Source organism: Bombina bombina, chromosome 5 (genome assembly GCF_027579735.1).
Source record: "Bombina bombina isolate aBomBom1 chromosome 5, aBomBom1.pri, whole genome shotgun sequence".
Classification (NCBI taxonomy): domain Eukaryota; kingdom Metazoa; phylum Chordata; class Amphibia; order Anura; family Bombinatoridae; genus Bombina; species Bombina bombina.
Genome location: NC_069503.1, coordinates 411,974,702 through 412,000,356, shown reverse-complemented (window position 1 = coordinate 412,000,356; position 25,655 = coordinate 411,974,702). Strand labels below are relative to the sequence as shown.

The 25,655-nt window shown below is 38.8% G+C and overlaps 1 protein-coding gene across 1 annotated transcript in view; it reads right to left on the bottom strand.

The window, feature by feature from the left end:
• Positions 1-25,655, bottom strand: part of RBMS3 (RNA binding motif single stranded interacting protein 3) — a 1,116,133-nt gene that overhangs the window by 167,978 nt on the left and 922,500 nt on the right. Inside the window, exon 7 of the mRNA XM_053714248.1 lies at positions 23,626-23,732. Coding sequence (XP_053570223.1) covers positions 23,626-23,732 — 107 coding nt within the window. The remainder of the gene's footprint in view (positions 1-23,625; positions 23,733-25,655) is intronic.

Here is a 25,655-nt window from a genome sequence, read left to right as displayed (position 1 = left end):
ACTATAATTAAATTAATTCCCTAAATTAAATAAAATTATCTAAAGTACAAAAAAACCAAACACTAAATTACAGAAAATAATACAAAAATTACAAAATTTTTAAACTAATTACACCTAATCTAATCCCGCTAACAAAATAAAAAAGACCCCCAAAATAAAAAAACCCTACCCTAAACTAAATTACAAATAGCCCTTAAAAGGGCCTTTTGCGGGGCATTGCCCCAAAGTAATCAGCTCTTTTACCTGTAAAAAAAATTACAAATCCCACCCCAACATTAAAACCCACCACCCACACAACCAACCCTACTCTAAAACCCACCCAATTTATTTTAGCTAGGAGGCTATTAAATAGTTAATAACTATTTAATAACTATTGTACCTAGTTAAAATAAATACAAACTTGCCTGTAAAATAGAAATAAACCCTAAGCTAGATACAATGTAACTATTAGTTATATTGTAGCTAGCTTAGGGTTTATTTTATAGCTAAGTATTTAGTTTTAAATAGGAATAATTTAGTTAATGATAGTTATTTTTATTTAGATTTATTTAAATTATATTTAAATTAGGGGGTGTTAGGGTTAGACTTAGGTTTAGGGGTTAATAACTTTAATATAGTGGTGGCGACGTTGGGGTGGTAGATTAGGGGTTAATAAATATAATGTAGGTGTCGGTGATGTTGGGGGCAGCAGATTAGAGGTTAATAAATATAATGTAGGTGTCAGTGATGTTGGGGGCAGCAGATTAGTATAATGTAGGTGGTGGCGGTGTCCGGAGCGGCAGATTAGGGGTTAATAATATAATGCAGGGGTCGGGGCGGCATATTAGGGGTTAATAAGTGTAAGATTAGGGGTGTTTAGACTCTGGGTTCATGTTAGGGTGTTAGGTGTAGACATAAATGAATTTTCCCCATAGGAATCAATGGGGCTGCGTTAGGAGCTAAACGATGCTTTTTTGCAGGTGTTAGGTTTTTTTCAGCCAGCTCTCCCCCATTGATTCCTCTGGGGAAATCGTGCACGAGCATGTTCAGCCAGCTCACCGCTAACATAAGCAGCGCTGGTATTGAGGTGAGATGTGGAACAAAATTTTGCTCTACAATCACTTTTTTGCGGTTAACGCTGGGTTTGTAAAAAAACGTAATACCAGCGCTGTCTGTAAGTGAGCGGTGAGCATAAACTGCTCGTTAGCACCGCACCCCTGTTACTGCAAAACTCGTAATCTAGGCGATAGTATCTATAAAACAATGGGTGCTACCATGTTGTAACTTAGGTTACCTTCTCTGCTGTGGCCAATTAGGGACAGATATAAATAGGTCACTACAGTGTGCATGCGATGGCTGTATGGAATATAACAGTGTTCTGCACTTCCATTTCTGACAGGAATTAAAAGCTCACAATTTCAGAATGGAATTACAAGAAAAGGGGACAAAATAAATAATGAAAGTATATTGCAGAGGGTATATATATATATATATATATATATATACACAGGTAGCCCTCAGTTTACGCCGGGGTTAGGTTCCAGGAGGAATGGTTGTAAATCAAAACCGTTGTAAATTGAAACCCAGTTTATAATGTAAGTCAAAGGGAAGTGAGGGAGTTATGTTCCAGGCCCCTCTCAAAATTGACATAAGTAACACTTAATACATATATACACAGGTAGCCCTCAGTTTACGCTGGGGTTAGGTTCCAGGAGGAATGGTTGTAAATCAAAACCGTTGTAAATTGAAACCCAGTTTATAATGTAAGTCAAAGGGAAGTGAGGGAGTTATGTTCCAGGCCCCTCTCAAAATTGACATAAGTAACACTTAATACATTATTTTTAAAGCTTTGAAATTAAGACTTTAAATGCTAAACAGCATTTTAAACCTAATTAAATAATCACACAACAGACTGTATCATCAAACTTTAATGAACATTTTACTTGAATTTTTCTGTAAACAGTTCCCTGCATTGTTAGCATTTTAGATAATATTGGGTCTGCACCTATTCTATGCATTTCAATCTGGAATGATTAATAGGCAGTTAGGCACCCTCACCTCAAGCAGCTGGGCAGGAAGTGACTGCTAGATCTTGTTGCTCGATAGCTAAGGACTGTTCTGTGTACACAGAATAATTTGTCTTCTAAGCCTGCATAACTTTGCTGCAACACAAGCGAACAGCTCCACCTACTGGCTATTTAATTAGTGCACTGCTTTTCAATAGCAGTCACATGACTGAAAAAAAGAGTGTTTTTCAGAAACTGTGCAAATTGAAGCGGCGTAAACAGAGGGCCACCTGTATATATATACAATCCTCTTTTTTCAATGGGACTTGCATAGCGCCGGTATTACGAGTCTACCAAAAAGTGAGTGGTACACCCTCTCCTGTCAAGACTGGTACTGCATTTTAAAGTCAGTAGTTAAGAGTTTTACACTACAATGCCGTAGCATAAAACTCTTAACTAAAGTGCTAAAAAGTACACTAACACCCATAAACTACCTATTGACCCCTAAACCGAGGCCATCCTAAATCGCAAACACTAAAATAAAATTATTAACCCCTAATCTGCCGAACTGGACATCGCTGCCACTATAATAAATATATTAACCCCTAAACTGCCGCACTCCCACCTCGCAAACATTATTTAAATATTATTAACCCCTAATTTGCTGTCCCTAACATCGCCAACACCTACCTACATTTATTAACCTCTTATCTGCCGGCCCCAACGTCGCAGCCACTATATTAAAGTTATTAGCCCCTAAATCTAAGTCTAACCCTAACCCCCCTAACTTAAATATAATTTAAATAAATCTAAATAAAATAACTTTCATTAACTACATTATTCCTATTTAAAACTAAATACTTACCTATAAAATAAACCCTAAGCTAGCTACAATATAACTAATAATTACATTGTAGCTAGTTTAGGGTTTATTTTTATTTTACAGGCAATTTTGTATTTATTTTAACTAGGTAGAATAGTTATTAAATAGTTATTAACTATTTAATAACTACCTAGCTAAAATAAATACAAAAGTACCTGTAAAATAAAACCTAACCAAGTTACAATTACACATAACACTACACTATAATTAAATTAATTCCCTAAATTAAATAAAATTATCTAAAGTACAAAAAAACCAAACACTAAATTACAGAAAATAATACAAAAATTACAAAATTTTTAAACTAATTACACCTAATCTAATCCCGCTAACAAAATAAAAAAGACCCCCAAAATAAAAAAACCCTACCCTAAACTAAATTACAAATAGCCCTTAAAAGGGCCTTTTGCGGGGCATTGCCCCAAAGTAATCAGCTCTTTTACCTGTAAAAAAAATTACAAATCCCACCCCAACATTAAAACCCACCACCCACACAACCAACCCTACTCTAAAACCCACCCAATTTATTTTAGCTAGGAGGCTATTAAATAGTTAATAACTATTTAATAACTATTGTACCTAGTTAAAATAAATACAAACTTGCCTGTAAAATAGAAATAAACCCTAAGCTAGATACAATGTAACTATTAGTTATATTGTAGCTAGCTTAGGGTTTATTTTATAGCTAAGTATTTAGTTTTAAATAGGAATAATTTAGTTAATGATAGTTATTTTTATTTAGATTTATTTAAATTATATTTAAATTAGGGGGTGTTAGGGTTAGACTTAGGTTTAGGGGTTAATAACTTTAATATAGTGGTGGCGACGTTGGGGTGGTAGATTAGGGGTTAATAAATATAATGTAGGTGTCGGTGATGTTGGGGGCAGCAGATTAGAGGTTAATAAATATAATGTAGGTGTCAGTGATGTTGGGGGCAGCAGATTAGTATAATGTAGGTGGTGGCGGTGTCCGGAGCGGCAGATTAGGGGTTAATAATATAATGCAGGGGTCGGGGCGGCATATTAGGGGTTAATAAGTGTAAGATTAGGGGTGTTTAGACTCTGGGTTCATGTTAGGGTGTTAGGTGTAGACATAAATGAATTTTCCCCATAGGAATCAATGGGGCTGCGTTAGGAGCTAAACGATGCTTTTTTGCAGGTGTTAGGTTTTTTTCAGCCAGCTCTCCCCCATTGATTCCTCTGGGGAAATCGTGCACGAGCACGTTCAGCCAGCTCACCGCTAACATAAGCAGCGCTGGTATTGAGGTGAGATGTGGAACAAAATTTTGCTCTACAATCACTTTTTTGCGGTTAACGCTGGGTTTGTAAAAAAACGTAATACCAGCGCTGTCTGTAAGTGAGCGGTGAGCATAAACTGCTCGTTAGCACCGCACCCCTGTTACTGCAAAACTCGTAATCTAGGCGATAGTATCTATAAAACAATGGGTGCTACCATGTTGTAACTTAGGTTACCTTCTCTGCTGTGGCCAATTAGGGACAGATATAAATAGGTCACTACAGTGTGCATGCGATGGCTGTATGGAATATAACAGTGTTCTGCACTTCCATTTCTGACAGGAATTAAAAGCTCACAATTTCAGAATGGAATTACAAGAAAAGGGGACAAAATAAATAATGAAAGTATATTGCAGAGGGTATATATATATATATATATATATATATATATACACAGGTAGCCCTCAGTTTACGCCGGGGTTAGGTTCCAGGAGGAATGGTTGTAAATCAAAACCGTTGTAAATTGAAACCCAGTTTATAATGTAAGTCAAAGGGAAGTGAGGGAGTTATGTTCCAGGCCCCTCTCAAAATTGACATAAGTAACACTTAATACATTATTTTTAAAGCTTTGAAATTAAGACTTTAAATGCTAAACAGCATTTTAAACCTAATTAAATAATCACACAACAGACTGTATCATCAAACTTTAATGAACATTTTACTTGAATTTTTCTGCAAACAGTTCCCTGCATTGTTAGCATTTTAGATAATATTGGGTCTGCACCTATTCTATGCATTTCAATCTGGAATGATTAATAGGCAGTTAGGCACCCTCACCTCAAGCAGCTGGGCAGGAAGTGACTGCTAGATCTTGTTGCTCGATAGCTAAGGACTGTTCTGTGTACACAGAAAAATTTGTCTTCTAAGCCTGCATAACTTTGCTGCAACACAAGCGAACAGCTCCACCTACTGGCTATTTAATTAGTGCACTGCTTTTCAATAGCAGTCACATGACTGAAAAAAAGAGTGTTTTTCAGAAACTGTGCAAATTGAAGCGGCGTAAACAGAGGGCCACCTGTATATATATACAACCCTGCGCCAGTCACTTGTTTGGCACAAAAAGGGTTATCAGACCTCTTCTACTCTCTCTAATATAGCACAATCTAGCCACACCAGGCCAGTTTGTGATTTAGTTCAGTGGATGCAAGGGTTAACAACACTCTTCAGTCTGTACTAGACTTAAAAGAAATGCCCAAAACTCCCCTTTAATGCCACCTACTCACACTAAACTAACTATGCTATCTAGCTCAAAAACTGCCACAACTTATGATTTATTAAAGGGAAAATCCTAAGGAAAAACCCAGATTTACACATTAACTCTCTGAATACAATTTAGCTGAGAATAACCTAAATTATACAGTTCTAATATTGCAGTCTCTTTGAGTAACGTGGTTCAATTATTAGACAAAGGCCAACACTTAATAAAGGAATTATTTATTATGCCAAAAATATTATGCACAATGCATTATTAATAAAAAGCTGTTACAAATATAATTACACACAGCAATAAGTTTTTAAAAATAAAAAAGGAGAAAAACAGATTGAATACTTTACTAGTCTTTGGAATCTGTTACCAGAGAGATAGCATGAAGCAATTGGGGCCTTACTCTGTGTTGTCACAGCCTCCCTTGTAAGAATGACAATCTTATAGTTAGAAATAAGATTCTTATACCTATTTTCCAGAGATCAAGTTGCCTGACCACACCCTCCTGGGCGGGCTAAGAAACCCCCTGTCTTTATGACCTTCAATAAACGAAGTCTTTGTCTGAAATTATAGAACCCATTATAATTTCTGCTAGGTAAATCTATTTTCAGATATACTGACCGGTAATCTCTTAGTTTCATTGGGAGAATCAATCTGATACCAAGTATGACAGGGTTGTCATATTTCCCTTAATTTAATGTCCTAATCTGCTTTAAACACATATATACATTAGACCAATGTCCTTTTATTGACCTCATCAGGATATGGGGAAAAACACTGTTTTGTATCATGCCATCTCCGGACAGTTTGAGCCATAAAGGTCCCTTCTGTGTATACTACAAGTATTTATGAGGCTCCTGGCACTTCAAAGAAAACACAAACAAACACAGGACACAATTCTTCTTGAAAAACAAATCTTTTTTAGCTCACAGGCTAAAGAGAATTAACCCCTTAGCAGCTAAATCCTGAGGTATTCATGACAGTAACCGGTATGTAACAAGGTTAGCCTAAAGAAGTCAATAGGGTGCATTTCAAGTTCTGAGAATTATATAATACATTATATAGTAATACATATTAATAAATATAATATTGATAAAGAAAATATAAATGTATATGCCTCAAAATGTTCTTTGTCAAGTCCTAAAATAATCTATAACAGTTATCTCACACTATTAAATCCCATTTTACCATGGCTCATAAATGGTTATTTCAAACATGCAACCGTTTGCATAGAATGTTGATACAAAATCACTTAGCTATACACAATATATCATTTATTTCTCAAAAACTACTAAACATATGTCATTGTTTTTAAAAGTAATTGAAACCAAAACCTATATATAATCAGTTTAGCAATATTGACTATATCCAGTGGTAATCTATTTCCATAACAGCACAGTATAATATTAACATTTTAATGCCGTTACGACGCTGTATTCCATCTGAATTTTTCCAAGCTTTAGTGCCGATGCAAGGAATACAACTCCTAACAGCTTGGCTTTCCTGAAGCCACTGGCGCTTCCCTGATGGGATCGCAGTCTGGGGGGCGTGCCTAGCATCATAGGGATGGCGTGCCTAGCATCATAGGGACGCCCCCTGATGCAATCCCATCATTGAAATCTCATGATCACATGCATGTTCGCGAGATTTCAAATTGTTTACATCGGAACAGTTGTTCCGATGTAGACATGTTAACCCCCGGCATGAAAGGGTTAAAAGCATACAATTCTACCATTTTAGTCACTCAAAAACTTCTAAATGGACATGCATTTATGGCTTTATAATGACAGACAATCTAGTCTGAACTATGAAATGTCAGTTACTACAGTTAGAAATTATAAGCAGTTGAAAAACAGCATAAATAACAAAGTTCCGATTCCATTTATTTTATGGCTGTACTGCTCTATATTCATGATGTGCTATACATTTTGGTGTACAAATATCTTAAACCAAAAACTATTGGATTGCTTAAAAGATCATATTTGTTTTGTTAGTTACTTAATAAGGCACTGTACTCAGAGGGCCAGATTACGTTACGTTAAAGCTCCAGCTAAAGTGCTAACTGCTCTAGAAGGAAGCTTCTTGCAACCATTGGGTTGTGCTCCTATTAGAAGTTGAAAGTAAACTGCTTTCGCTCGTGTGCTAACTCAATATGCCCGTAAAAAGTGGAACTTACAATATTCCTCCATAGAAGTCAATGGAGCAAATAAAGTGGAAAAAACCCTAATACTCTACTCACGCGCAAACACGATTGCATTGTCTCAAGTGCGCTAACCCGACATGAAAATGTGAATATTTCACATTCCAATGTTCTTTCCATAGATACATATTTCTAAATATATCTGATGGTATTTTAAAACAATATCTATCTATCTATCTATCTATCTATCTATCTATCTATATCTATATATATATATATATACATATAAATATATATTTAAAATACATATTCTGCTATGTGCAGAACATTGGAATAAAATCTTCATTAAATATGAACATTGCATAAATATGTTTTTCATGTTTTCATCTACTTAACTGCAAAGGGCTCCAATGCACTTTTATATATATATATATATATATATATATATATATATATATATATATAAAATCCATTATAGAAGAGGACTGCACTCACTGGATTTGGTATATAAAATAAAATTTTTTATTAAGGTGACATTTCGGGGTACGCAGACCCCTTCCTCAGACCAGGCAACAGTGCAAATAAACAGTGTGCAATATAAAGCAACATAGCCCCTCCCATCAAACAATTAGTGAAATTGCGCCAAAACCTATGTAACCATGACAACAGGTGAATCACCTAATTAACATTATTCCTACCTTTACTAATGTGATAGTTAAAAACAGTATAATTGTGCAAACCATATAAGTGTATCTTAAAACTATTCTCAAACAATAAATGACATGACATATGAGTAGCACCTAAAACACTCAAGGTACACACAAAGAAATAAAATGTCCCCCTACAATGTGATGTGTGACCTACTGAAATAGCTACCACAAAGAAACAACTTAACATCGATAAAGGCAGTCTATAGGAAACAGCGCTCAATAAAAGATAATTGCAGGACCTAGGCAGTATATGAGCATTTAAATATTAGTGTATCAGTATCTCTCAGTAAAACTTACTTCTCAGTAAACAAAGGACAAGTAGAGAACAAGGACAAGTAGAGAAAAAGGGCTCAATTAAAGATATTTGCAGGACCTAGGCAGTATATCAGCATTTAAACATTAGTGCATCAGTATCTCTCAGTAAAACATACTTCTCAGTAAACAAAGGACAAGTAGAGAAAAAGGGCTCATAGCCAGAAAAACACGTATGTCAAGATTTAGGCAAGCATGTAGATGTGTGTGTCAATTGTTGAACATCAGTAGGTATATCGTATAGCATCCATAGACTAATCTTAGAGAGAAAGAGGGTGTCATCACACCATCACCAACTACTGAGCCTAAGGGGTAATATAGATAATTTCAAAGCAGTGTGATTGCAATACATACAAAGAGTCAGCAACGTAAGATCGCTATTTATATCTCAAAGGGGAAAAAATATATATATCTCTACCAGCCAACACTGTCTCTAGTTCAGGTAACTTACTTGGCATGAGATGTGATAGATACTGTCAAAGTGGTTGCAGCGTGTTGCAGAGAGGGAGCTGGAGACAAGATATGTCAGTTAGAAGTTTCAAAAACAGGCGCGGATCAACACAGTCCCGCGTCTGTGTCAACGGTGTCAGCGAGCATGGCTAATTTGCATAGCCGTCTGACATCATCAGGGGGGGGGTGTAGCAAGCAGTCAGAAAATATAGATGACAGCTAACCGATGTTAGCCGCAACTGCTGGAGCAAGCCAACAAATGATTGTACATACCTACACTTGTAGGAAAGGGGCGAATTGTCTAAACATCTGAGTATATATCACAAAAACAACAGCATAACATGGGTCTATATTGCTTGTATACTTCTATCATATCCCAAAAAGGCTAAGAGAAGCCGTCAGACTTGCAGGTAGTTGTATGGATCTGAGAGCCTTAGTCTGCCCAAAATGTTCTAATGTATGTTATGAGTACCATATCTATCCAGAGAGCCATATGTGTACGAAACAGTATAGGTATAGGGTTAGTAAATGTACTTAAAGAGAGCATAGTCTACCAGAATGTTGGTGCTAGAGCTAATCATGATACAAAATAAACAACCAAAAAATCCTATACTGGTAAAACATATGCCAGAGTCTTGTGCCTGAGTAACATGTTACTCTTACAGTGGGATCTCAGTGTTACAATCATAGATCCCCTGTTACAATTGGCAATCAAGTGTGGTTATATGCAAAAGATAAAATCAGGGTTATATTATCAGCGAGCCATGGTATCCAGATAAATCAATAAAGCATATGCATAGTCAGTGGGCACATTTTGGAAGTAAAAGTAAAACATCCTATCACTATGCAAACAGATATTGATGATATGGCCAATGTATGTTCTTGCCTAAATCAGGAAACCTTGCCATATAGGGTAAGGTATCATACACAGTCCCTATATGGCAAGGTTTCCTGATTTAGGAAAGAACATACATTGGCCATATCATCAATATCTGTTTGCATAGTGATAGGATGTTTTACTTTTACTTCCAAAATGTGCCCACTGACTATGCATATGCTTTATTGATTTATCTGGATACCATGGCTCGCTGTTAATATAACCCTGATTTTATCTTTTGCATATAACCACACTTGATTGCCAATTGTAACAGGGGATCTATGATTGTAACACTGAGATCCTACTGTAAGAGTAACATGTTACTCAGGCACAAGACTCTGGCATATGTTTTACCAGTATAGGATTTTTGATGTTTATTTTGTATCATGATTAGCTCTAGCACCAACATTCTGGTAGACTATGCTCTCTTTAAGTACATTTACTAACCCTATACCTATACTGTTTCGTACACATATGGCTCTCTGGATAGATATGGTACTCATAACATACATTAGAACATTTTGGGCAGACTAAGGCTCTCAGATCCATACAACTATCTGCAAGTCTGACGGCTTCTCTTAGGCTTTTTGGGATATGATAGAAGTATACAAGCAATATAGACCCATGTTATGCTGTTGTTTTTGTGATATATACTCAGATGTTTAGACAATTCGCCCCTTTCCTACAAGTGTAGGTATGTACAATCATTTGTTGGCTTGCCCCAGCAGTTGCGGCTAACATCGGTTAGCTGTCATCTATGTTTTCTGACTGCTTGCTACACACCCCCCTGATGATGTCAGACGGCTATGCAAATTAGCCATGCTCGCTGACACCGTTGACACAGACGCGGGACTGTGTTGATCTGCGCCTGTTTTTGAAACTTCTAACTGACATATCTTGTCTCCAGCTCCCTCTCTGCAACACGCTGCAACCACTTTGACAGTATCTATCACATCTCATGCCAAGTAAGTTACCTGAACTAGAGACAGTGTTGGCTGGTAGAGATATATATATTTTTTCCCCTTTGAGATATAAATAGCGATCTTACGTTGCTGACTCTTTGTATGTATTGCAATCACACTGCTTTGAAATTATCTATATTACCCCTTAGGCTCAGTAGTCGGTGATGGTGTGATGACACCCTCTTTCTCTCTAAGATTAGTCTATGGATGCTATACGATATACCTACTGATGTTCAATAATTGACACACACATCTACATGCTTGCCTAAATCTTGACATACGTGTTTTTCTGGCTATGAGCCCTTTTTCTCTACTTGTCCTTTGTTTACTGAGAAGTATGTTTTACTGAGAGATACTGATGCACTAATGTTTAAATGCTGATATACTGCCTAGGTCCTGCAACTATCTTTTATTGAGCCCTTTTTCTCTACTTGTCCTTGTTCTCTACTTGTCCTTTGTTTACTGAGAAGTATGTTTTACTGAGAGATACTGATGCACTAATGTTTAAATGCTGATATACTGCCTAGGTCCTGCAACTATCTTTTATTGAGCCCTTTTTCTCTACTTGTCCTTGTTCTCTACTTGTCCTTTGTTTACTGAGAAGTATGTTTTACTGAGAGATACTGATACACTAATATTTAAATGCTGATATACTGCCTAGGTCCTGCAACTATCTTTTATTGAGCGCTGTTTCCTATAGACTGCCTTTATCAATGTTAAGTTGTTTCTTTGTGGTAGCTATTTCAGTAGGTCACACATCACATTGTAGGGGGACATTTTATTTCTTTGTGTGCACCTTGAGTGTTTTAGGTGCTACTCATATGTCATGTCATTTATTGTTTGAGAATAGTTTTAAGATACACTTATATGGTTTGCACAATTATACTGTTTTTAACTATCACATTAGTAAAGGTAGGAATAATGTTAATTAGGTGATTCACCTGTTGTCATGGTTACATAGGTTTTGGCGCAATTTCACTAATTGTTTGATGGGAGGGGCTATGTTGCTTTATATTGCACACTGTTTATTTGCACTGTTGCCTGGTCTGAGGAAGGGGTCTGCGTACCCCGAAACGTCACCTTAATAAAAAATTTTATTTTATATACCAAATCCAGTGAGTGCAGTCCTCTTCTATAATGGATTATTGATATACCTGACTTGGCACCCTGGTTGATGTCCCTATTGCATTGTGAGTGCAGACACACATGGAAGTTATATATATATATATATATATATATATATATATATATGTATATATGTATACATATGTATCTATATGTTTATATGTGTATTTATGTCTGTAAATACATAATTACACATATAAATACATAAATATGTACACGCAAAGAAATGTTTTTATATATATATATATATATATATATATATATATCTATACAAACAAAGAGGTATCAGCGCACATCCATTTTCAAAAGCACAACATATTTTTTACTGCTGCAAAAAATTGCCTGCATATACATCAAGAGACAACTATCTTTTTTTAAATAATATTGGGAACTTAGTCACACAATATGGCCATATTTTGCTTAGCCAGTCACCGCTTACAAGGTGCCCCAATTAGACTGGTCCTACTCTAAATCCTTTTGCCACAGAGGGCTGAAACATTCCTGCTTTTACTCTTCATAATAGAATGAGACTCCCTGGCTTTTTATTCACAACTCTTTAACACTGTAATGAGCACACCTGAACTTGGGTGGGGTGCTTAAACCAATGGGAGATGGTCAGTCTCCCTGGTAATTTTAAATACAAATACAAAATTTGGTTTTTTAGCACACCTTACAGAAAGTTTAAATCAACATCTGGGAGTGCTGCCAATATGACCCAGTAATTACACAAACAAAGAGGTATCAGCGCACATCCATTTTCTATTATGAAGAGTAAAAGCAGGAATGTTTCAGCCCTCTGTGGCAAAAGGATTTAGAGTAGGACCAGTCGAATTGGGGCACCTTGTAAGCGGTGACTGGCTAAGCAAAATATGGCCATATTGTGTGACTAAGTTCCCAATATTATTTAAAAAAAGATAGTTGTCTCTTGATGTATATGCAGGCAATTTTTTGCAGCAGTAAAAAATATGTTGTGCTTTTGAAAATGGATGTGCGCTGATACCTCTTTGTTTGTGTAATTACTGGGTCATATTGGCAGCACTCCCAGATGTTGATTTAAACTTTTTGTAAGGTGTGCTAAAAAACCAAATTTTGTATTTAAATATATCTATATATATATATATAAACACACAGACATTTAGGCATATCTCTAAGTTAAAGCACTTTTGATGTATTTTGTCCAACTTTTTGAGGTTGCGCTAACCCGACGCGAGTTAACTTCAATTGCTCTCAAGTGGTCGCATTTACTTTCAACTTGTAATATGAGCGAAAAACCAGACAAACGCAGACACCCGCGATAACTTGTGTCTAGCAGTTTGCGCTCCACTCATAATCTAGCCCATAATGTGAAAATTTGCTTTCTCTATCCCCCTCTTTTGCTCTCTCTCTCTCTCTCTCTCTCTCTCTCTCCCCCTCTCTTTTGCTCTCTCTCCCCCTTCCCTTTTGCTCTTTCTATCCCCCTCTTTTGCTCTCTCTCCCTCATTCTTTTGCTCTCTCTCCTCCCCTCTTTTGCTCCCTCTATCCCCCCTCTCTTTTGCTCTCTCTCTCCCCTCTCTTTTGCTCTCTCTCTCTCTCCCCTCTCTTTTGCTCTCTCTCTCCCCCCTCCCTTTTGTTCTCTCTATCCCCCTTCTTTTGCTCTCTCTCTTTCCCCCCCTCTCTTTTGCTCTCTCCATCCCCCCTCTATTTTGCTCTCTCTCTCCCCCCTATCTTGTGCTTGGATCTTTTTTTATTTAAATCTGAATATTTTTTTTTAATTTAAATAGGATTATTTTTTTAATAAAATGCTTTTTTGAGGAAAAATCTATCTAAATATATTTTCTATTTAAGATAAATTGTAATCTAACTAGTCCTAAAGCTTGTGTACACAGGCCAATTTTTGCAGTACAGCGGTTCCACCCCCTTGTTCTCTCTCTAGCCCCCTCTCTTCTGCTCTCTTTCTCCCCCCTCTATTTTGCTCTCTCTCTCCCCCCTCTCTTTTCCTCCCTCTTTTGCACTCTCTCTCCCCCTCTCTTTGCGCTCTCCCCCCCTCTCTTTTGCTCTATCTCTCTCCCCCTCTCTTTTGCTCTCTCTCTTCATCTCTTTTTCTCTCTCTATCCCCCTCTTTTGCTCTCTTTCTCCCTCTCCCTCTCTTTTTCTCTCACTATCCCTCCTCTTTTGCTCTCTCTCCCTCTCTTTTGCTGTCTCTCTCCCGCTTTCTTTTGCTCTCTCCCCGTCTCTTTTGCTCTTTCTCTCCCTCTCTTTTGCTCTCTCTATCCCCTCTTTTGTTTTCTCTATCCCCCTCTTTTGCTCTCTCCCCCCCTCTTTTGCTCTCTCTCTTCCCCCTCCCTTTTGCTCTCTCTATCCCCCCTCTTTTGCTCTCTCTCCCCTCTCTCTTTTGCTCTCTCTATTCCCCTCTCTTTTGCTCTATCTCCCCTTTCTTTAACTCTCTTTCCCTCCTCTCTTTTGCGGTCTCTCTCTCTCCTTTATTTTGCTCTCTCCACCCCCCTCTATTTTGCTGTCTCTCTCCCCCTCTCTTTTGCTCTTTCTCTCCCCCTCTCTTGTGCTCTCTCTCCCCCCCTCTCTTATGCTCTCTCTCTCCCCCTCTCTCTCTTCCCTCTTTTGTGCTCTCCCCCCCACTTTCTCCCCCTCTCTTTTGCTGTCTCTCTCCCTCTCTTTTGCTCTCTCTATATCTCCCCTCTGTTGATCTCTCTCTCCCCTTTCTTTTGCTCTACCTCCCCCTCTCTTTTGCTCTATCTCCCCTCTTTTGATCTCTCTCTCCCCTTTCTTTTTCTCTCCTTCTTCCTTGCTGTCTCTCTCCCTCTCTTTTGCTCTCTCTATCTCCCCTCTTTTGATGTCTCTCTCCCCTTTCTTTTGCCCTCCCTCCCCTTCTCTTTTGTTGTCTCTCCCTCTCTTTTGCTGTCTCTATCTCCCCTCTTTTGATCTCTCTCTCCGCTTTCTTTTTCTCTCCCTGTCCCTTGCTGTCTCTCTCCCTCTCTTTTGCTCTCTTTATCTCCCCTCTTTTGATGTATCTCTCCCCTTTCTTTTGCTCTCCCTCCCCTTCTCTTTTGTTGTCTCTCCCTCTCTTTTGCTTTCTCTGTCTCCCCTCTTTTGATCTCTCTCTCCCCTTTTTTTTGCTCTCCCTCCCCCTCTATTTTGCTGTCTCTCTCCCTTTCTTTTGCTCTCACTATCCCCCTTTTTTGCTCTCTCCCCCTCTCTCTTGCTGTCTCTCTCCCCTTTCTTTTGCTCTCTCCCCCTCTCTTTTGCTCTCTCTCCCTCTCTTTTGTTCTCTCTATCCTCCCTATTTGGCTTTTCTTTTGCTCTCTCTCTCTCCCCCTTTCTTTTACTCTCTCTCTCTCTCCCCCTCCCTTTTGCTATCTCTATCCCCCCTCTTTTGCTCTCTCTCTCCCCCTCTCTTTTGCTCTCTCTATCCCCCTCTCTTTTGCTCTCTCTATCCCCCCCCTCTTTTGCTCTCTCTCTCCCTCTCTTTTGCTCTCTCCCCCTCACTTTTGCTCTCTCTCCCCCCCTCTCTTTTGCTCTCTCTATTCCCCCTCTCTTTTGCTATCTCTCTCCCCCTCTTTTGCTCTCTCTCTTCCCCCCTCTTGTGCTCTCTCTCCCCCTCTCTTATGCTCTCTCTCTCCCATCTCTTATGCTCTCTCTCTCTCTTCCCTCTTTTGCACTCTCCCCCTCTCTTTTGCTCTCTCTCTCCACTTTCTCCCCCCTCTCTTTTGCTGTCTCTCTCCCTCTCTTTTGCTCTCTCTATCTCCCCTCTTTTGATCTCTCTCTCTCCCCTTTCTTTTGCTCTCCCTCCCCCTCTCTTTTGTTGTCTCTCCCTATCTTTTGCTGTCTCTATCTCCCATCTTTTGATCTCTTTATCCCCTTTCTTTTGCTCTACCTCCCCCTCTCTTTAACTCTCTCTATCTCCCCTCTTTTAATCTCTCGCTCCCCTTTCTTTTGCTCTCCCTACTCCCTCTCTTTTGCTGTCTCTCTCCCTCTCATTTGCTCTCTCTATCCCCCTCTTTTGAGCTATTTCGAGCTCTTTCGAGCTCTCCGCACAGCCTCGCTTGGCTCCGCTTGACCCCGGCCATGCCACACCCAGTCCCACCTGGTCCCGTCCAATGTCACACCCGGTACCGTCCATGTCCCGCCAGTCCCGCCTGTGTCCCGCCCAGCCATGCCCACAACATGCCTAGCGGCCCATCACGCTGCTCACTCTGAGTCTGCAGAGTAGAAGGCCAGGTGTGTTTGTCCTCGCATGCAGTCTCTACTGCGCATGACAGTTTCGGACAAACACACTTGACCTTTTATAGTATAGGATGGTTATTCATCTGAGATATAGATTTGTTTTTTATTATAAAGCAAGATGCTGTATATTTTTTGGTAAATTATTTCTGTTAATCCATTCGCAATTTCACACTCTCCCTGAGGTTTCTGTAAGATTATTTTGGCAATTTTGCTATCATAAATATATTATCACATACTATTGGTTTTGTAGTTCTCAAAAAAATTGTGTCTGCAGAAATAACATGCCCCTTCTCCACAGCAACAATTCTATAAAATAAACATACAGAGATGAAGAATAGACTTTAAAGGGACATAATTATGAAAGAAAACTTTTGGATTTCAGATAGAGCATATATTTTTTTTAGATTTCATATTCAATGGGTGAGACTGTGACAAACAGCTAGCTCACAGTAGTGCATTGCTTCTGAGCCTACATATGCATGCTTTTCAACAATGAATATCTAGAAAACAAAGCAAATTATATTAGAGAAGTACATTTGAAAATTGTTAAAAATTGCAAGTTCTTTCTGAATCATGAAAGTTTAATTTTGACTTTACTGTCCCTTTAATGCCCTGCAAATCTATGTACACAGAATCAACCTGTACTAAGTTTCAAGATGCTCACTGAAGAAAAGTTTATTTGTGGTGGAATAGATCTGCACAAGTGTGAGGAAGGAAGGGCAAGCATTAAATATTTAATTTAATGTTGTTTCTTTAGTTAAAGAGACATGAAATCCAAATTTTTTCTTTCATGGTTCAGATAGAGCGCATGCACTTTAAAAAATTTAGTTTGATTATCTCATTTACTTAGTTCTCCTTGTAACCATTATTGAAAAGGAAACCTAGAAAGACTCAGGAGTTTGGAACTAGCTACTGATTGGGGGCTGCACATATATACCTCTTGTTATTGGCTTACTAATGTGTTCAATTAACTCCTAGTAGTGATTTTTTACTCAATCAATAATGGATATCGAGAGAATAAGGCAAACTTGATAATTGAAGCAAACTGGAAATGTATGCTCTATTTGACTCATGAATGAAAAATGTTGGGTTTCATGTCCCTTTAAATGAAACTATTTAATTGTGTATTATTAATTTAATGTTTATTTGTCTTTAGTTAAAAAAAAACTTATTAAATTGTTATTATTAAGGTAATCATTTTTTTTCTTCCAATAAAGTACAGCTAAACAGTTGATCAAATATGAACCTATTAAACTGGAGATAGTTCCACTCTCAATAATTTAATTAATTTAAATAATCTATCTATGCATATCTAATGATATAACCAAATCAGTAATGGTCTGATATAACTGGAAAAAATAATCTGAAAAGTTATTATTCTATAAATGAAAACCATGCTTTAAATAAATTTAAATCTGTCTTACTGACTAGTGATTTCAATCATGATTAAAATCAATCTGATTTAAAATCAAAACCCTACCCTGATTAAAATCAATAAAACATACACATGAAAACGTCAAACTGCTTCATGCTCAACCTTCATTATAGATCATAGGTGAGGGAAACTTGTGGACAGTGGCCCATAGGTGTTATATAAGTGGGGCTGTAAAAGTAGGGTCAAGGCCAAATGACTGTAATAAATTTTGAAAAGGTATGAAGCGAAGACCAAGTCGCCGCTTTGCAAATCTGTTCAACAGAAGCCTCATTTTTAAAGGCCCAGGTGGAAGCCACAGCTCTAGTAGAATGAGCTGTAATCCTTTCAGGGGGCTGCTGTCCAGCAGTCTCATAGGCTAAGCGTATTACGCTCCGAAGTCAAAAAGAAAGAGAGGTTGCCGAAGCCTTTTGACCTCTCCTCTGTCCAGAGAAAACAACAAACAGGGAAGATGTTTGGCGAAAATCTTTAGTCGCTTGTAAGTAAAACTTTAAAGCACGGACTACGTCCAAATTATGTAAAAGACGTTCCTTCTTTGAAGAAGGATTAGAACACAATGATGGAACAACAATCTCTTGATTGATATTCTTGTTGGAAACTACCTTAGGTAAAAACCCAGGTTTTGTACGCAGAACTACTTTATCTGTATGGAAAATCAGATAAGGAGAATCACATTGTAAAGCTGATAACTCAGAGACTCTACGAGCCGAGGAAATAGCCATCAAAAACAGAACTTTCCAGGATAAAAGTTTGATATCAATGGAATGAAGGGGTTCAAACGGAACTCCTTGAAGAACCTTAAGAACCAAGTTTAAGCTCCATGGAGGAGCAACAGGTTTAAACACAGGCTTAATTCTAACCAAAGCCTGACAAAATGCCTGGACGTCTGGAACCTCTGCCAGACGCTTGTGCAAAAGGATAGACAGAGCAGAAATCTGTCCCTTTAAAGAACTAGCTGATAATCCTTTATCCAAACCCTCTTGGAGAAAGGACAATATCCTAGGAATCCTAACCTTACTCCATGAGTAATTCTTGGATTCACACTAATGAAGATATTTGCGCCATATCTTATGGTAGATTTTCCTGGTTACAGGCTTTCGTGCCTGTGTTAAGGTATCAATGACTGATTCGGAGAAGCCACGCCTTGATAAAATCAAGCATTCAATCTCCAGGCAGTCAGTCTCAGAGAAATTAGATTTGGATGATTGAAAGGACCTTGTAGTAGAAGGTCTTGTCTCAGAGGCAGAGGCCAAGGTGGAAAGGATGACATGTCCACCAGGTCTGCATACCAGGTCCTGCGTGGCCACGCAGGCGCGATCAAGATCACCGATGCTCTCTCCTGTTTGATTTTGGCAATTAGTCGAGGGAGCAGAGGAAACGGTGGAAACACATAAGCCAGGTTGAAGAACCACGGTGCTGCTAGAGCATCTATCAGCGTCGCTTCTGGGTCCCTGGACCTGGATCCGTAACAAGGAAGCTTGGCGTTCTGGCGAGATGCCATGAGATCCAATTCTGGTGTGCCCCAACGATGAACCAATTGAGCAAACACCTCCGGATGGAGTTCCCACTGCCCTGGATGAAAAGTCTGACGACTTAGAAAATCCGCCTCCCAGTTCTCTACACCTGGGATATGGATCGCTGATAGATGGCAAGAGTGAGTCTCTGCTCAGCGAATTATCTTGGAGACTTCTAACATCGCTAGGGAGCTCCTTGTCCCCCCTTGATGGTTGATGTAAACCACAGTCATGATGCTGTCCGAATGAAATCTGATGAACCTCAGGGTTGCTAACTGAGGCCAAGCTAGAAGAGCATTGAATATTGCTCTTAACTCCAGAATATTTATTGGGAGGAGTTTCTCCTCCTGAGTCCACAATCCCTGAGCCTTCAGGGAATTCCAGACTGCACCCCAACCTAGAAGGCTGGCATCTGTTGTTACAATTGTCCAATCTGGCCTGCGAAAGGTCATACCTTTGGACAGATGGACCCGAGATAGCCACCAGAGAAGAGAATCTCTGGTCTCTTGATCCAGATTTAGCAGAGGGGACAAATCTGTGTAATCCCCATTCCACTGACTGAGCATGCATAATTGCACCGGTCTGAGATGTAGGCGCACATATGGCACTATGTCCATCGCCGCTACCATTAAGCCGATCACTTCCATGCACTGAGCCACCGAAGGGCGCGGAATGTAGTGAAGAACACGGCAGGAATTTAGAAGCTTTGATAACTTGGACTCCATCAGGTAAATTTTCATTTCTATAGAATCTATCAAAGTTCCTAGGAAGGAAACCCTTGTGAGGGGTGATAGAGAACTCTTTCCCTCGTTCACTTTCCACCCATGCGACCTCAGAAATGCCAACACTGTGTCCGTATGAGATTTGGCAATTTGGAAGTTTGACGCCTGTATCAGGATGTCGTCTAGATAAGGGGCCACTGCTATGCCCCGTGGTCTTAGGACCGCCAGAAGAGACCCCAGAACCTTTGTAAAAATTCTTGGGGCTGTAGCTAACCCGAAGGGAAGAGCCACAAACTGGTAATGCCTGTCTAGAAAGGCAAACCTTAGGAACCGATGATGATCTTTGTGAATCGGTATGTGAAGGTAAGCATCCTTCTAATCCACTGTGGTCATGTACTGACCCTCCTGGATCATAGGTAGGATTGTCCGAATAGTTTCCATTTTGAACAATGGAACTCTGAGGAATTTGTTTAAGATCTTTAGATCCAAAATTGGTCTGAAGGTTCCCTCTTTTTTGGGAACCACAAACAGATTTGAATAAAATCCCTGTCCTTGTTCCATCTGTGGAACTGGATCGATCACTCACATTATTAGGAGGTCTTGCACACAGCGTAAGAATGCCTCTTTCTTTATCTGGTTTACAGATAATCTCGAAAGGTGAAATCTCCCTTGTGGGGGGGAAGCTTTGAAGTCCAGAAGATATCCCTGAGATATGATCTCCAACGCCCAGGGATCCTGAACATCTCTTGCCCACGCCTGGGCGAAGAGAGAAAGTCTGCCCCCTACTAGATCCGTTGCCGGATAGGGGGCCGTTCCTTCATGCTGTCTTAGAGGCAGCAGCAGGCTTTCTGGCCTGCTTGCCTTTGCTCCAGGCCTGGTTAGATTTCCAGGCCGGCTTGGATTGCGCAAAAGTTCCCTCTTGTTTTTTAGCAGAGGAAGTTGATGCTGCACCTGCCTTGAAGTTTCGAAAGGCACGAAAATTAGACTGTTTGGCCCTTGATTTGGCCCTGTCCTAAGGAAGGGTATGACCCTTACCTTCAGTAATGTCAGCAATAATTTCCTTCAAACCAGGCCCGAATAGGGTCTGCCCCTTGAAGGGAATGTTAAGTAATTTAGACTTTGAAGTCACGTCAGCTGACCAAGATTTAAGCCATAGCGCCCTACGTGCCTGGATGGCGAATCCAGAATTCTTAGCCGTTAGTTTAGTCAAATGAACAATGGCATCAGAAACAAAAGAATTAGCTAGCTTAAGTGTTCTAAGCTTGTCAATTATTTCAGTCAATGGAGTAGCTGTCTGAAAGGCCTCTTCCAGAGACTCAAACCAGAACGCCGCAGCAGCAGCAGTGACAGGAGCAATGCATGCAAGGGGCTGCAGGATAAAACCTTGTTGAATAAACATTTTCTTAAGGTAACCTTCTAATTTTTTATCCATTGGATATGAAAAAGCACAACTGTCCTCGATAGGGATAGTGGTACGCTTTGCTAAAGTAGAAACTGCTCCCTCCACCTTAGGGACCATCTGCCATAAGTCCCGTGTGGTGGCGTCTATTGGAAATATTTTTCTAAAATTAGGAGGGGGGGAAAACGGCACACCGGGTGTGTCCCACTCCTTAGTAATAATTTCTGTAAACCTTTTAGGTATTGGAAAAACGTCAGTACACACCGGCACCGCGTAGTATTTATCCAGTCTACACAATTTCTCTGGCACTGCAATTGTGTCACAGTCATTGAGAGCAGCTAAAACCTCTCCAAGCAACACCTGGAGGTTCTCAAGCTTAAATTTAAAAGCAGACATATCTGAATCAGGTTTCCCCGAGTCAGAGGCGTCACCCACAGACTGAAGCTCTTCCTCAGCTTCTGCATATTGTGACGCAGTATCAGACATGGGCCTTAAAAAATCTGCGCGCTCTGTATTACGTCTAACCCCAGAGCTATCGCACTTTCTTCTGAATTCAGGCAGTCTGGCTAATACCGCTGACAGTGTATTATCCATGATTGCCGCCATGTCCTGCAAAGTAATCGCTATGGGCGTCTTTGATGTACTTGGCGCCATTTTAGCGTGAGTCCCTTGAGCGGGAGTCAAAGGGTCCGACAAATGGGGAGAGTTAGTCGGCATAACTTCCCCCTTGTCAGAATCCTCTGGTGATAATTATTTTAAAGATAACAGTTGATCTTTATTGTTTAAAGTGAAATCAATACATTTAGTACACATTCTCCTATGGGGTTCCACCATGGCTTTTAAACATAATGAACAAGGAGTTTCCTCTATGTCAGACATGTTTATACAGACTAGCAATGAGACTAGCAAGCTTGGAAAACGCTTTAAATCAAGTTAACAAGCAATATAAAGAAATGTTACTATGCCTTTAAGAGAAACAAATTTTGCCAAAATTTGAAATAACAGTGAAAAAAGGCAGTTAAACTAACGAAATTTTTACAGTGTATGTAACAAGTTAGCAGAGCATTGCGCCCACTTGCAAATGGATGATTAACCCCTTAATACAAAAAACAGATTAACAAAACGAAAAATATGTTTTTTAAACAGTCATAACAACTGCCACAGATCCTACTTTTGAAGCCTTTTGAGCCCTTCAGAGATGTCCTATAGCATGCAGGGGACTGCTGAGGGAAGCTGAATGTCACAGTTTGTAATTTTAACTGCACCAACTGTAACTTTTATACTATAACAGTGGAAAGCCTCAGGAAACTGTTTCTAGGCAAAAATAAAGCCAGCCATGTGGAAAAAAACTAGGCCCCAATAAGTTTTATCATCAAAGCATATATAAAAACGATTAAACATGCCAGCAAACGTTTTATATTGCACATTAATCAGAGTATATACCTCTGATAGCAAGCCTGATACTAGTCGCTATTAAATCACTGTATTTAGGCTTTAACTTACATTAATCCGGTATCAGCAGCATTTTCTAGCAAATTCCATTCCTAGAAAAACTTAACTGCACATACCTTATTGCAGGATACCCTGCACGCCATTCTCCCTCTGAAGTTACCTCACTCCTCAGACATATGTGAGAACGGCAGTGGATCTTAGTTACTTCTGATAAGATCATAGAAAAACGCAGGCAGATTCTTCTTCTAAATGCTGCCTGAGATAAAATTGTACACTCCGGTACCATTTAAAAACAATAAACTTTTGATTGAAGAAAAAACTAACTATATTTTACCACTTTCCTCTAACTACCTCCAGCTATGTTGAGAGCTTGCAAGAGAATGACTGGATATGGCAGTTAGGGGGGGAGCTATATAGCAGCTCTGCTATGGGTGATCCTCTTGCAACTTCCTGTTGGGAAGGAGAATATCCCACAAGTAATGGATGATCCGTGGACTGGATACACCTAACAAGAGAAATGAAACTTTCATTATTCAAATAGTTCATTCAATTTTAGAAAACTTTATAATTTACTTCTATTATCTATTTTGGTTTGTTCTATTTGTATCCTTTCTTTAAAAACATACACAGGAAGTCTCAAGACCAGCAATGCTCTACTGGGAAGCAGCTGTTGATTGGTGGCTGGCTAAGCATTTATGCCTCTTGTCATTGTCTCACCCAATTTGTTCCGCTACCTTCCAGTAGTGCATTTACGCTCCTTCAGCAAAGGACAAAAAAAATTAAGTGATTTGGATAATAAAAGAAGATTGCAAAGTCGCTTAATATTGTTTGTTCTATCTAAATCATAAGCTAATGAATAGATCATTAAAGATACATTGTGATAATATTATAGCTTCTTTGGTACTTTCCAAACACACTTACTTATAAATAGATTTTCCTCTTACCTCTCCATCTCTGGGCCACGGCCTCCCATTTTGTGTGTATTTACTTTGATTTTGTCTCTTTTTTTGTCCTCCATCCGCAAATTTACACAGTAAAGGCTCTGGTGGTGCTGAAATAGACAAGAAACCAGCTTAGTGTTTCAACACTCCAGAAGAAATAAACCATGCCAAAACTCCTCTGTACTCTATATAACACTTATCTTTTGAAGCATGCTCTCACTCAGTAAAGATGTTTTACCTTTTTTTTGTTAGCTTGAGACATTGGCAGCGGTTCGTTTTTACTAGAGCAAAAAAAACCTGTCACAGTTTTAGAAAGATATGGAATATAAAGGGAGAAATTCTACAGAAGCAGTGTATGAAATTGGCCTTGTTGAATCCTAAAAAAATATGTATTACCTTCAGAGTGTCCTTCTTATACACATATGATCATGGGTGTTCGGAGAGCTGGGCAAAAGAGGAAAATACCCCCCTGGAATTCAGATCTTTATAGCCAAGAAGCGTCTACTTGAATTACTTTTCTGAGCCAAGATTTTTAAAATGATATTTAGCTCATGCGTCTAACAATTTTATGTGTTCAAGGCATTTTACACCCCCTCCCTTCTTTGAAAAATGACTGAGGACATAGATATATTTAATAGCTATCTCTTTAGTAAATAGTACTATATTTTTGTCCAAGGTTGTTAGCAATTATGATTATTATTATTTAAATCACAATAATCCGAAAAGAATATCTGTTATTTCATCAGGCCCAGAAAAATGATTCTGTTTAATATTTCTCTTTCTTCCAGAATGTGAACACTATAAATTTGTAAGTAACAAAACCATTCATTTCAGCTGAGAAATCTCTCTGAAACATAAGCAAATACCGTTGAAGCTCTAATGCAGCAAAACAAATCTAAAATACTGCCTGAGCAAACATAAAAGATCCAGTGAAACATAACAAACACAGCAAAATGTGTCATGAATTTGGAAATTGAGGTATTCCATAGCTTAGTGCTGGTTAAATCATTTCTGTCAGTAGTCTGGATACATTTGTGTTTATAATTTGCCATGATGTGATTAAAATTTCCAATGACATTCTCAAAAATAAATATTTATTAAACGTTATATATATAATCCAGCATTTGAATGTTTTAAGCATCCTTTAAATCATGTAAATCAAAATCTTAAAGGGACAATAAATGCAAAACATTTTATTAAAGAGGAGTAACTAATCATGTTTTAATTATGTTAAAATATTTTTGTTTGAAAATAGTGATGTTAAAGTGATTTAAAAGTGCAATAAGAAAATGTTTTCATGTGTTAGAGCTTTTTATTACTGCACTATTGTTTGCATATAACTATGTGTTTAACAACTGCAAATTAGACTTCTGATTCAATTGACAAACAATGCCCTTTAGTGGAGTCTAGTGTTGTGTAAGTTTAACGTTTGGTTGTTCCCTTGAGGGTTGGAAGAACAGCTGCCTTGGTGGGGTAGTAAGATACGAATAAATCAAGACCAGTACACAGAATATATCCTGTTATCTAAATGCTTACACAATGTAACCTAACCTAAAAACCCTAAAAAAGGAGTAAAATAGATACAGTTGAAAAACTAACGCCTAGATTTAGAGTTTGGCGGGCTTTTTTTCTCCCGCACCTTTTAAATACCGCTGGTATTTAGAGTTCACAGAATGGCTGGGTTTTCAGTGCGTTAGGCTCCAAAAAGGGAGCGTAGAGCATAAGTTAACGCCACTGCAACTCTAGATACCAGCGGTGCTTACGGACGCGGCCAGCTTCAAAAACGTGCTCGTGCACGATATCCCCATAGGAAACAATGGGGCAGTTTGAGCTGAAAGAAAACCTAACACCTGCAAAAAAGCAGCGTTCAGCTCTTAACGCAGCCCCATTGTTTTCTATGGGGAAATACTTCTTACGTCTGCACCTAACACTCTAACATGTACCCCGAGTCTAAACACCCCTAACCTTACACTTATTAACCCCTAATCTGCTGCCCCCGCTATCGCTGACACCTGCATATTTTTTTTAACCCC